The sequence below is a fragment of the Bubalus kerabau genome, chromosome X (genome assembly GCF_029407905.1).
Source record: "Bubalus kerabau isolate K-KA32 ecotype Philippines breed swamp buffalo chromosome X, PCC_UOA_SB_1v2, whole genome shotgun sequence".
Lineage (NCBI taxonomy): Eukaryota > Metazoa > Chordata > Mammalia > Artiodactyla > Bovidae > Bubalus > Bubalus kerabau.
Window position 1 is genome coordinate 153,382,208 of NC_073647.1, and position 12,838 is coordinate 153,395,045.

General features: G+C 37.6%; 1 protein-coding gene and 1 long non-coding RNA gene across 5 annotated transcripts in view; one reads left to right on the forward strand and one right to left on the reverse strand.

Annotated features, from left to right (window-relative positions):
• The window catches only part of LOC129639907 (carbonic anhydrase 5B, mitochondrial), a 27,380-nt gene extending 19,029 nt beyond the window's left edge, over nt 1-8,351 (forward strand). For 2 of the 4 annotated variants that reach the window (XM_055565204.1, XM_055565203.1), the window contains exons 4-8: nt 171-289; nt 1,335-1,430; nt 1,960-2,022; nt 3,098-3,253; nt 6,027-8,351. In XM_055565204.1, the coding sequence (XP_055421179.1) occupies nt 171-289; nt 1,335-1,430; nt 1,960-2,022; nt 3,098-3,253; nt 6,027-6,206 (614 nt within the window). In that variant the 3' untranslated portion in view covers nt 6,207-8,351. The remainder of the gene's footprint in view (nt 1-170; nt 290-1,334; nt 1,431-1,959; nt 2,023-3,097; nt 3,254-6,026) is intronic. The other 2 variants (XM_055565205.1, XM_055565206.1) reach the window with 2 other exon arrangements.
• Nucleotides 1-12,827, reverse strand: part of LOC129639910 (uncharacterized) — a 19,452-nt gene extending 6,625 nt beyond the window's left edge. The window contains exons 1-2 of the long non-coding RNA XR_008708665.1: nt 12,649-12,827; nt 9,225-9,282 (exon numbers count right to left, since the gene is read on the reverse strand). This is a non-coding gene — a long non-coding RNA (uncharacterized LOC129639910). The remainder of the gene's footprint in view (nt 1-9,224; nt 9,283-12,648) is intronic.
• Between the last annotated feature and the right edge of the window lie 11 nt (nt 12,828-12,838).

Sequence of the window (12,838 nt, forward strand, 5' to 3'; positions counted from 1 at the left end):
CATGTATTAACTGCATGGAAATCAAGTTTATAAACACTGGTATATAATACAGTGTGCTCCATCTAAGACAGTTCATGAGAAGGTCCCCCCACAGAGTCTGCTTTTCCCCTGCATTTCTCCACGACATCAAAAACATCAAATCCCCTGAATTGTTGGATGTGCCATTTCAGTGATCGAGGGAGGACCCCTGGAACACAACTACCGATTAAAGCAGTTCCATTTTCACTGGGGGGCCATTGATGCCTGGGGCTCTGAGCATACCGTGGACAGCAAATGTTACCCAGCAGAGGTAAGTTGAGAAGTTTGGGAACAGTGACAACAGTGGAGAAGAAGGAACAGTTCTGAGTTTCCAGTTCTAAGAAATTATCAGGAAGAATCAGGTAATTCCTATAAATGCTAACTCTCTCAGGGGCATATTTGATGATTCCCAGTTTAAACATGTAAAAATGACAACTGCCCTCATTTCAAATAATATGACAGAAATCAACCTTAAGGTCCTGAAACAGAATTCTTCTAGAATTCTAAGCTAGGCTCACACGATAGCCTCAATTAATAACACAGGCAACAGTGCAGGGCCACCAGGTCAAATTAACCCAAGTGAGAGATGGTGGGAGCCTAAATGAAAGTGGTGGCAATAGAAATAGAGAAAAAGAGTACGGCTCAACAAGCACTTTTGAAATTAAAGCAAAATGACTTGGAGGCAGTGTCCTCTTCAGGAAAGGAGAGGAAAAAGTTAAACATGACCTTGAGAGTGTCACTTGGGAGGCAGGGTGAGGATTCATGAATGATGGACAAGGAATGATTTGTAGGGAAATAAAAGGGGCCAAAATACATAGAATTTCTTCTTAACAACTTTCCACCTAATTTAGTTTTAAATGGTACCTTAAAAAGAAACACATTTTAAGTGGTTATGCCTCGAACAAATTTGTCCTAAACTCCTAGTCCACATAGGGAGAATCTATTTCTCTCAACATAAACATCTCTCCTTTAGATGCAAATGGATTTTGTATATGAGTGTTTCATGCAAATCAGGATGGGAATAGACAAATGTTGCTCCCTCACTGAAATGTTATTCACTTGGAGACAGATATATACACATATATGTGTATACAAAATTTTCACCCCCAATAAAGCCTATTCCAAAGTATTAATTACTGCCCCTGTATATATTTCTTCCTGTTCTTTAATTCTGTCTTATTTTGCACCAGATTGTCATATGCTTTTCTCAGTGGCTTTATTTTGGGTGAGGAAGCACAGTAAATATATGTGAACAAGGCTGTTTTTGAGCAATCCTACATGATTATGTGTCAAACAGTTTTTTAATGGTGTTTCAGCTGCACTTGGTGCATTGGAATGCAGTCAAGTTTGAACACTTTGAGGATGCAGCACTGGAAGAAAATGGTTTGGCTGTGATAGGAGTATTTTTAAAGGTAAAAAACAAAATCTTACTAGCTTTAAATGACATATTGAATCCTAGGATGAAAAGATACAACATTGCAATTTTAAGTTCTAAAAATATTGAGATAAAACTGTTTAAAATACAAGGTTGTCATGAATATATTTCAAATGGTATAGAAATGCACAGTCCAGTACAGTAGTCAGAAGCAACCTGTGGCAACTGAGCACTGGAAATGTGACCACTTTAAAAAAAAAGAAATATGGCTACTTTGTGGAACAATTTTTAATTTTAATTAAAGAAATGATGCTTAAATGGAGCAGGGCACCTTCGCCTATAGGCACTTTGACCCTGTCAGCAAACAGCCTGCTCAGTTTTCTGTGTCTAATTGAATTCAGTGATGTTTAAAACATTCTAAATTACCAGTTTAAATGTAGCTTAAGTAGTATGGTTGGTTTGTTTTTATATAATCACTAGGTGGTTAATTTTACTTTACATTCTGTTGCAGTTTCAAAAGTGAGATGTCTATTGTTTTTTTTAGTATATTCTCATTGTTTCTTTAGCTAGGCAAGCATCACAAAGAGCTACAGAAACTGGTGAATATTTTGCCATCAATTAAGCACAAGGTAATTTTTCCCCTCTAAATCACTTGAGATGTATTTTATGTTTCAATCTCTGAGTGGAGACAATAACAGGGCACTTTGAATTGGGAAATGTAACTCACCTCAGTGTAACTGAGGTTCTCTTTGAAAGTCGCCCCCTAAGACAACTTGCCATTTATGATGCTTCTGTCGAGAGAGCCCCTGGCCCTGGGACACTCTGCAGGGGACAGAAGTGATCCTGTTGGTGGGCACGGATGGCTCTGCTTTGGCTGCCATGCCACTGAGCACTCAGGGACTCAGGAGCATAACGAGTCCCCTTCTCGGCCCCAACCCCTGCTCCTTCTCAGTCCTTGTGCAAACCCTCAGGGCAGCCTTCTGGAGTCTAGCTACCCTCCCACAGGTGGGGAACAAAGTATGATAGAAACTTGGTTTGTCCAGTCTTACAGAACAATTACCACATCCTTTAGGGTGGATATTTCTGTGTGCCCCAAAGATTAATTGTTCAATATTCAGAATCCCAGATGGGGCTACTCTCTGAAAGTCTATTTTCTCTCTCTTCCCTCCCCTTCCCTGCCTCTGTCTCTCTCCCCCACCTCCTTCCCACTCCTTCCCTCCCCATCTCCCTCTTTTTCCTCTCCCTCTCTCTCTCTCTCTCTCCCCCACTCTTCTGCCCTCCTTCTCCTGTCCCCATCCCTCCCTCTCCCATTCTCAATCCAGGATCCTGTCTCCTCCTAATGCACTGCATTTTAGAAAGGTGAATTCTTTTAGTCTCTCTTGAAAATGAAAAACCTCCATGTTTATGCACCAGCTACTACCTAATGCCTCTCAAAGAGTTCAGGGGAGCCAGCCTGCGCTAACCTCACTAGAACTGAGGGAGAAAATGGCTTTTGCTCTGTTCCCACTGAGGACTATCAGAAATACATGGTTAATTGTAAGAACAAAGCAAGAGTGTGATTTTGTCCTAAGGTGACCAGAGGTACCTGGAGCTCATCTGGACCACTGCAGGTCCTCAGACTCCCCTAGAATCATCACCACATCATATGATTCCTGAGTGGTTTTCACCATGAAATGATGACTCAATGACTCCTTCTCTTGCTAGGACACACTTGCAGAATTTGGGTCATTCGACCCTTCCTGTCTGATGCCTACTTGCCCAGATTACTGGACCTACTCGGGGTCCCTGACTACACCGCCACTCTCTGAGTCTGTCACTTGGATCATTAAGAAGCAGCCTGTAGAGGTTGATCATGATCAGGTATGTTCTTTCCACATTTCTATGTAAAGAAATTCTAGTCTGTGCCTTTAAAACAAGGCTGAGCTCAAACTTTGGCATCAGTTTTTACTATCTTGTAATGCTTATATATTTTTATTAAAATGTGCTAACATCTTGTGTTACTTTGGATATGAATTAGGGAATGCTTCAAATTAACTAGAGAGAAGAGTTAAAACTTAAGAAACATAAGCTTTTTACTTCCATATTTGACAATTACATGTGTTTTATGTATTATATATTTTATATGTAAATATGAATCTTTATGTAAACAAGACCCTTTTAAAGGGAAGAATGAAGGCTGAAAGTGGATGTGCTCAAAACTCTTCAAAATCTTTAAGGGAATTTTGCTATGGAACCTCAGGATAAAAACAGAAGCCAGCAGCATGTGTCCAGGAATTTTAAGTCAGTTGTTTTGACCCTGGAGTTTATTTTTCCCGAGAAACTAAATAGGTGTTAATTACTATGTTAACACACAAATCCTATTTAATTCATAATATAAGTGAACTGCAGTAGTATTTGCTTATGCTTGTTTTATGGGATTTTAATTCATCACAAAGCATTTTCACAAGAACAAAAGTTCCAAAACCTTTTTTATGAAGCCAGGATAACTGACACCAACACCCACCAAAGATAGGACCAAAAAAAAAAAAAAAATTTACAGACTGATATCTCTGAAGAATATATTTTTAAAAAAGCTAAAATAGGGACTTCCTTGGTGGTTCAGTGGTTAAGACTCCATACCCCCAATGCAAGGGACTCGGGTTTGATCCCTGGTCAGGGAACTAGGATTCTGCACATCACACAGAGGTTGTGGTTAAAAAAAAACACAAAAACTAAAATAGTATTTCAGAAACAGAATCCAGCAGTGTGCTAAAAGAAATATATTTTATACTCTGTTCAAGTAGTATTTATTCCAGTAATGCAAAGATGGCTCAATACTAGGAATATTATTTATCATATCAATGAATCTAAATATAAAAATTATAATCATTTCCACAGATTCTTAAAATGCACTAGCAAAATTCAACATTCATGTTTTTCTTTTTAATTTTCAATAAAATAGGAATGTATAGAGACTTCCCTAATTTGATAAAATAGATTGATCTCAGTTCTAAAGTAAGTAGGATGCTTAATATGGAAAAGAATATTACTATATTAAATTTTAAATTAAGTTTTATTCTGAAAGTAGTATAATTAGACAAGAAAAGAAAAATAAATTAGAGAAACAATAAAAGGAACTACTACAAAAATATGATAATTCAGTAATAAGTGGAGTACAATATTAATTTCTAGAAATCAGTACCTTTGACTTGCAAAAATCACAGTCAGTTAAAAGATATAATGGAAGAAAGAATGCTATTTATAATGGAAAGAAAAAATACAAAATATCTTGGAATCAGCTTAACAAGAAAACTTAAAATACTCCTGAAAGACACAATAGACTTGAACTGATAAAAAATTACTTCCATGTGATTGAATAGGAAGACATCATAAAGATACCTGTAATGTCAATTCTCCTTAAGTTGTATTGTCCATGAATTCCATAAATTTGATGTAATCCCAATAAATATACCAATAGGATTTTAAAAATAGGCTACTTCTGGCCTCATGTGGGAAAAAAAAGAGTATAAATAAATAGCCAGGGAAATTGTGAAAGAGAAAATGAAAGATGATTAAATCAACCAAGTTACAAAGCCTCAATAGTTAAAATTGTTGTGTGCTCAGTCACTCAGTCCTGTCTGATTCTTTGTGACTCCATGGACTATAGGCCACCAAGCTCCTCTGTCCATGGAATTTCCCAGGCAAGAACACTGGAGTGGGTTGCCATTTCCTCCTCCAGGGGATCTTCCCAACCGAGGGATTGAATCGGCGGCTCCTGCATCAGCAGGCAGATTCTTTACCACTGAGGAAGCCCAAATAGTGTTGTGCTGGTACACAAATAAAGAGATCAATCATAGGATGAAAAATGTAGATTCAGAAATATGTCCAAGTAGATATGAGAATTTAGTTTATGATAAAGGTTGCATCTCAGCTCAGTAGGGGGAAAAGATGAGATTATTCAGAAAGATCAATGGGGACAATTGAGCAGACACTTGGGGACAAAAAGTTGGATCAACCATTCAAACCTTAGACAAGAATATATTCCAGACATATTAAGTGTTAAAAATACTGTCATAAAAGTATAGGATAAGCCTAGGAAAACCTTTTCATACGTCCAAATGGAGGAAGCTTTTCTAACCATGTATCAAAGACAGAAGTCACAGAGATAGCAACTAGTAGACAACATAATTTAAAGAAAAAAAAATTTTGTGTAGTGATAACCACCATAAATAAATGACAATACAGAGTTTGCTCATAAGACTGGTCTTGGGGACCTATGCATTTAGTCTATTACTATCCTTCATATTTAAAAATTGATATAACATTGAAAAATAAATAAAATAAATCAGAGGGTCAGTGGCCCATGTGAGAACTTTTCAAATGAAATTTCAACACAGAAAATTCAGTAAGAAAAAAATGTTAGCTGTCATCAATAATCCTAGCTGCCTATAATCTTACCACTAAGTGTTAATCATTGTTTGGATAAATCCTTTTGGTCTTTTATTTATACAGATGCACATAATTCCTTCTGTTCTTTTAGCTATATAAATATATACAAGTTTAAAATGAAAGTAGTAAAAATGAAAGTAATTTATTCATGAAGTAAAGCTATCTTTCTATTGAAAATATTTATGCTTCCTGTTTCCGTTTCTAGCTTGAGCAATTTCGAACCCTGCTCTTCACTTCCGAGGGGGAGAAAGAGAAAAAAATGGTGGATAACTTCCGCCCCCTTCAGCCCCTAATGAACCGCACTGTCCGCTCATCCTTCCGTCATGACTATGTGCTGAACATACAAGCAAAACCCAAGCCTTCCACCAGCCAAGTGACTCCCTAAGATGCCATTATCTAGGTAGTTATCTTGCTTAAATATATACTACTTCTTTAAATATTGTCAACTAGACTCTTCTAAATGCCTGCAGTTAATAATTATAAACGAGCCTTTCTTCGTATGGCAGTGTTCCTTAGTCTTTGAGGGAAGCTCTTTAGTAAACAAATTTTTACTTTTATTGCTACTGATGTTTATCACTGAAGTACCAGTAAGAGATACAAGTTTCTCTTATAGCAACCTGTTGGTAGCTGTAATATCTTTTTACATGCAACATTTTTGAGCTGTCTTTTTACGTTTATCAATTGGTGATTCTATAGAGTTATAAGTAGGGATGAGAATCAAAAGATTTAACAACTGGTAAGGCACAGACACTGACCATCCAGAATGCAGGGTTTTCAGAAACAGCCACAGGACCCAGACTGGCACTTCTTGGTTGAACATTGACTATGTTTTAGGTATATCTGATTTTAAAACATGACTGTGTATTCTTTTATAAGGCCTTCTCAGTGGGTATATGTGCCTCAACACTTAGTTGTCATCACTAACACATGATATGATTACTTACTATCAATTAATAATATAGAAAAAATATTTTGTAATCCTAAAAACACAAGTATATACTTATATCTGGAAATTCTTTTGTATTTCTGAAAGCCAGATGTTCTACTTAAAGGCTTGATCATATAGAAAGCATATGCATTCTGAGGAAAATATAACCACAAATATGTTCATCTCAAAAAAAAAAAGAAAAAGGAAAGCATATGCAGAATATTTTAAAGAAAATGCTTTGAGTGCCTAGAACTTAAAATGCTTTCATGATCTATTTTACAGAAATATTTTTCAAAAGACTAGTAATACAATAGTCTATGGTTTACAGTATTATTTTGCATTGTATGTACACTGATTCATAGAATGAATACAATAATATTTTCTACAATGAAAAAACTATCTTGACTTCCTTTTAAAACTATCTGAACTGTATTTTATTTCATTAGTTGAGGTTCTGTGCAAGGTAGGAGATAACATAAATGTCCTAATTTATACAGTGGTTTAGAAGACTTTTGCTATAATAAGAAGGAAAGAAACTCATCAGATAGATAAAACCTAGATAATTCTATATACTGTGAGGAATCCAATCCAGAGTCACCCTTGCTTGTAAATATGTGGAATGTTTCTAATTGCCTATAAGCCTGTATTCAAACTCAATACTGCATTTACTAGTATATTTGTTTCATTAGTATGCTAGTCATCTGATCTGTAAGATAAGGTTGGATGAATATACTTAACACTACTGAACTATACAATGAAAAAGGTTAAGATGGTAAATTTCATTTTAATGTGTATTTTACCACAAGTAAAAGTAACTAATAAATTCAGTAGGGGAAAAAATAGGGTTGGAGTTGTATGTTTAAGTTTAGGGGCATATCTCTGCTCTTAAAAAAGGAAGAGGGTGAAGGCATTGCTTCTACAGTGCATGCTTTCTCTGGAAAATGGAAGCATACATGCTCTAGGAAATGAATAAAATTCTTTACAAGATTAATATGGGGAAAAAGCTATGTTAACTTTATTTTTATCTGTTTTAAACCATGCCTGCGTGCATGCTCAGTCACTTCAGTTGTGTCCAACTCTTTGCGACCCTATGGACTGTAGCCCGCCAGGCTCCTCTGTCCATGGAATTCTCCAGGTAAGAATACTGGAGTGGGTTGCCATGCCCTCCTCCAGGGGATCTTCCCGACCCAGGGATCAAACCCACGTCTCCTGTGTCTCCTGCATTGCAGGTGGATTCTTTACCCACTGAATCACCTGGGAAGCCACTGCAAACCATAGTTATCTTTAACAGGTACACACATGAGATATGTACAGGCTTCCGTCCTAGCTTTCTTGCAAATTCTTAGTGTAAAATTCTATTGCAGTGAGTCTTCTAAATTGGAGTGAGAACCAATGCACAGAATGCCTGACCTGCCCTTCCATCTTAGAGATACAGAAGATATTCATAGGGTGTGTCCAGGTTGGCCACCCCTGATTAACTTACATCTAGTGTTCTGGTGTAGTTTTTAACAGTACCCTCTTTCACTCTCAACCATGTCCTGCTTTGTATTACAATTGCTGCTCATTTTCATTACATAATATAATAAAACCCTTTCTTTACAATGTTAATATTTGTTAAATGACTTTTTGTTCCTATTAGTTTCTTTGAGTGTCTAAGATGTTTGTAAAATTAGTGAGACAACATGCAGATCAAAAAATGACTGGAAAACTCATGAGGGATTTACTAGAGAAGCAGGAATGGAAAGATCCATTCAATGCTCCTCAGCTTACCAATTTCTATGGAACCAGTGCACAATCTGCTGACATCACCAGTAGGGCAAGCTGCCAGCCCCTTTCTCCTTTCCCAGGGCTACATGGGTTACGGTGAGGCTGGTTATTCTAAAACCAGGCTTCCACCTCAAAAAAGTTTAGGAAGATGCCCTTCTCTTGATCACAGGGGAGTGGGGGGTGGCAGGGTAGGGGGATGGGGCAGGGGGAACACATTCTTTTGGTACAATATTAGCAAAAACACAGTACTGTAATCACTTTAGGTGTTTTTCTATTCACTAGAAGACTCAAATTTTGATCACTATTCTACTTAATGTTGTATTGTCTTTTCAATTCAACTTTAAGTTCTTTCATATCAAATTTTACTGATCAAAATGGATACAGTTCAATTAAGCGAATAAGCTCAATTTTGCCATATAATTAGTACATATTAACAATACTGGCTACTTCACCTATAAATAGTACTACATTCTTGTTAGGAACTGAATGTTTGTGTCCCCTCAAAATTCATATGTTGGAAACCTAACCCTCAATGTGATGCCATTAGAAGGTAGAGCCTTTGGGAAATGACTAGGTCATGAGGTTGGAGCCCTCATGATGGAGTTAGTGATCTTATAAAAGAGACCCCACAGAGCTCTCTCAGCCCTTCCACCATGTGAGGACACAGAAAGAAGATGGCCGTCTATGAATCAGTAAGAAAGTACTCACCAGACACCAAATATGCCATCTGCCACCACCTGGATTTTGGACTTCCCAGCCTCTAGAACTGTAAGAAATAAATCTTGTTATTTAAGCCATCCAGTCTGGTATATTATTATGGCAGCCTGAACAGACTAAGACACTTGTCCCTATATACATTTGGATTCCTGCTTTTCAAATTCAACCTACTCTTCAAAAGTGGTACTTTGGTTTGGGTTCTAGGTGGGGATACCATCTGTCACCATTCTAACAGTTGTGTTGTTCTGAGCTTATCACTAGACAAAAGAATCAGTAAGAATGAATAAAGAATAACTTTATTCACTAATAACTGAATAAGAACTGATTGAATAAAGAACTGAATAAAGAATAACTACCACTGGATAGCTCCTTCCTCCAAAGAAAACTTTTAATCAGTTGTACATATATTGATTTGTAAGCATTTTCATATTAATATGCATTTATAAGTATCTTATCTTGCTACTTTTAGTGATAACTGTAATCTGGAAAATATATAAAGCCTTTGGCATAGCAATGAGTGTTGAAGAGGACTTGAGACTCCACTGTATGTCCCTGAGTAAATCTGGTGATTTAATAATGAAATTAATGGTAGGCAAGAAATGTTCTTTCATGAGAATTCCTGCATTGACCATTCAGTGAGTCCCAGTATTACTGTCCTATGAGAGCAATAAAAAAGCCAAATTAATTGAAAGACTCCCAATCTGGTAAATAGTAAACATTTTTTTCTTGCTCTCCTTTTATGCTTGCTATAAATGAAAAAAATACAATTATGGATCATTCTTTTGTCATAATAATTAAGAATCATTTAATAATAGCATATTTGTAATACCATTATCTATTACATCATTTATATATTTATAAATGTGAAATATTTTAAATATAAAGTAAAAATATTTTAACTTTTTAAGAATAATCAGCTATTTCCTACTGACAATTTAAGACAAAAATTTAGGCTTTTTCCCATAAAGAAGGGATAAACCAAAACATGTATACTTGAGAATAAGTAGAAGTTATATTTCAGGCACCAAGAAAAATAGAAAATACATGTTACATTGCAGAATAAATATAAATTTGTTCTATTTATCAGAATATCATAGTAGACTATATCTTTGCATTACATTTTTGTATATCTTATTTTTATCTTATGATTTATCAAATGATGGGAACTATAGTTTGGAAATGAAACTGGCTTTTAGACTAACTTCTGTAATGAAATTAAGTTGAGCAATTTAAACTTATTCATGAAAATGAATTCAGCAGTTAATTGTTGAAGATAAATATCTAACTCCTATAAATGAAGATTTATATTCACTTCTAAATCATAATAGACTAAAATGTAAATCTGTATCTTTTTAAATTAGGAGTATCTTCCTAGAAGACATCTTTAATTATTCTGACATGAGAGTCTGGTCTGATTCATAAGAAATGTTACAGCAACCCAAACACTAATGCTTTCAGAATGGCAGCAATTCTCAGCATAATTCCTGGTCACAGAAACCAGCAAAATTGGAGATCTGCACAGTTATATTTTGTGCCAACCAAGGAATTCTCTAGTTAGAGGCTATACCTGCCAAATCTCCACCTTCAAGAAGTTTAAGATATAGTGCAAGATGAAGTCTTATGGAGGCAACAAAGTACAATAATATAGTGTGATAGGTGTTATAAAAGGTGAAATACTTGTGCAAGGAGCACCCATAGGACAAGTATTTAATCCACTCGTGAGGGCGTTGGGAAGTTTTCAAGCTACTGCTGCTGTTAATAACAACTAATGTTTCTGGGACACTAATTATCGTCAGGCACTATGCCAACATATAGCATTTCCCTGATTTTTACAGATGAAAAAACTGAGGACTAAACATTAGGAACTGGGAGTTCCCTGGCAGTCTACTGCTTAGGACTCAGCTTTAAAAAAAAAAAAAAAGATCAGATAGTCAAGGCTTGAGTTTCCCAGTCCATCCGACTCCAAAGTCTATGTTCCTAATTACTGATGCACTGAGCTGAACAAGGCCACCTTGGAGCCTTGTTTATGCAAGTGTCTTTGTAAGAAAGAGTAAGGCAGAGTTTATGAAGAGTTTGGGCTTCTGCTGAATGATTTCAGGGAGGGAGTATGGAAACAGGCAGCTTAGTAATTGGATATCTCAGTAATTTTGATTTGGATGAGAGAGGAACAAAGACAAGCCAGGAAGGAAGTTATCCAATTATTAAAAGAAGGGGGTTGTTAATCCTTTTGCAGTTGCAACGTGTCCTTGGGAGAAATGTTTTTTCTTGGTCTTATGTGTGTAAACCACAGCCTAATTATTAGCAGGATTGATTTTGCTTTCTCAATCTCTTACTCTTGTTGCCCCAGTTTAATTCCTTGTTACCTCTCACCTAGATTGCTTTATTCCGGCTGTATCCTTTATACTGCAAACCAGTCATTTACCTAAAACACAAATACGATCACAAAAGCCTCAACTCAACTTGCAACGGTTCCCTATTCCATACAGAGCATAATTAAAGCTTTTGGGAATGGCCCTTCGCCATAACCTAGCACCAGCCACCTTTATCGCTGTATTCCTTGATACTCTCATATTGCCCTTTATACTCGATGGCCAAAATTCTCGCGGTTCTGGCAGATTCCACGTTGTTTCATCGCTCAGTGACTTTCCTTGTGCTGATTTACCTGCAATTCCATTCCCAGCCTTCTCCACCTGAGTAAATAGCCCTTCGTGCCTGTGTGCTAAGTCGCTTCAGTAGTGTTAGACTCTTTGTTACCCTATGGACTGTAGCCCGCCAGAGTCCTCTGTCCATGGGATTCTCCAGGCCAGGAATACTGGAGCGGTTTGCCATTTCCTATGCCAGGGGATCTTCCCCATCCAGGTTATCGAACCCACGTCTCTTTTCTGCATTGGCAGGCGGGTTAGCCCAACCGCCTTCAGAACAACTCAGGCATTATTAGAAAGCTCTCCTTGAATTCCCAGGTGGCCTTTGTAATGTAAACTGAGTTGCCTATAACAAATAATCTTATCTGTGAATTGGTCCTTCCCTGTTTCTAGGTTGGAAATTCCTTGGGAGCAGAGGTTGCACCTCTGTAGCCTCTAGAGCCGGCAGGTGTCAGTGGAAAGGGGAGGAGTGTAGGGCTCTGTCTAAGGCGACAGTAAGTGGAACCACGAATGGAGGCACAGCCTCGGACTGGAAAGGAAGGCTAGCCGCGTTGTGTAGGATGAGACTTCGTGAATGGGTGACGAGAAAAGGAGAGGTGTAACTAACTTATTGGCCACAAAACACCTCACAATGAGTTGGGGAGAGGTAATGATAACGCACTGGGGAAGCGCTAGGAGAGAAGAATTACTTACAGGGCGGGGTAGGTGCCCCTTCTCCTTTTTCGGGAAGGAGACATTTAGTTGTGCAGACTTTTGGAAGATGAGCTACCTACCCCGGCCTTTAGTCTTAGGTCAGTCGGAGCAGAGAAACGCTCCCCTCCACTCTCGCCCGAGAAGCCGCGCAGCAACTGCGTCTGCGCACGTCCTCAAGCCCGCCTTTTCCGGCCGGCTCCTGTGGGCGTGGCGGCGCTGGCAAGATGGCGGCGCCCGAGAATATGCTGTTTTCGGAGAAGCTGAGGTGAG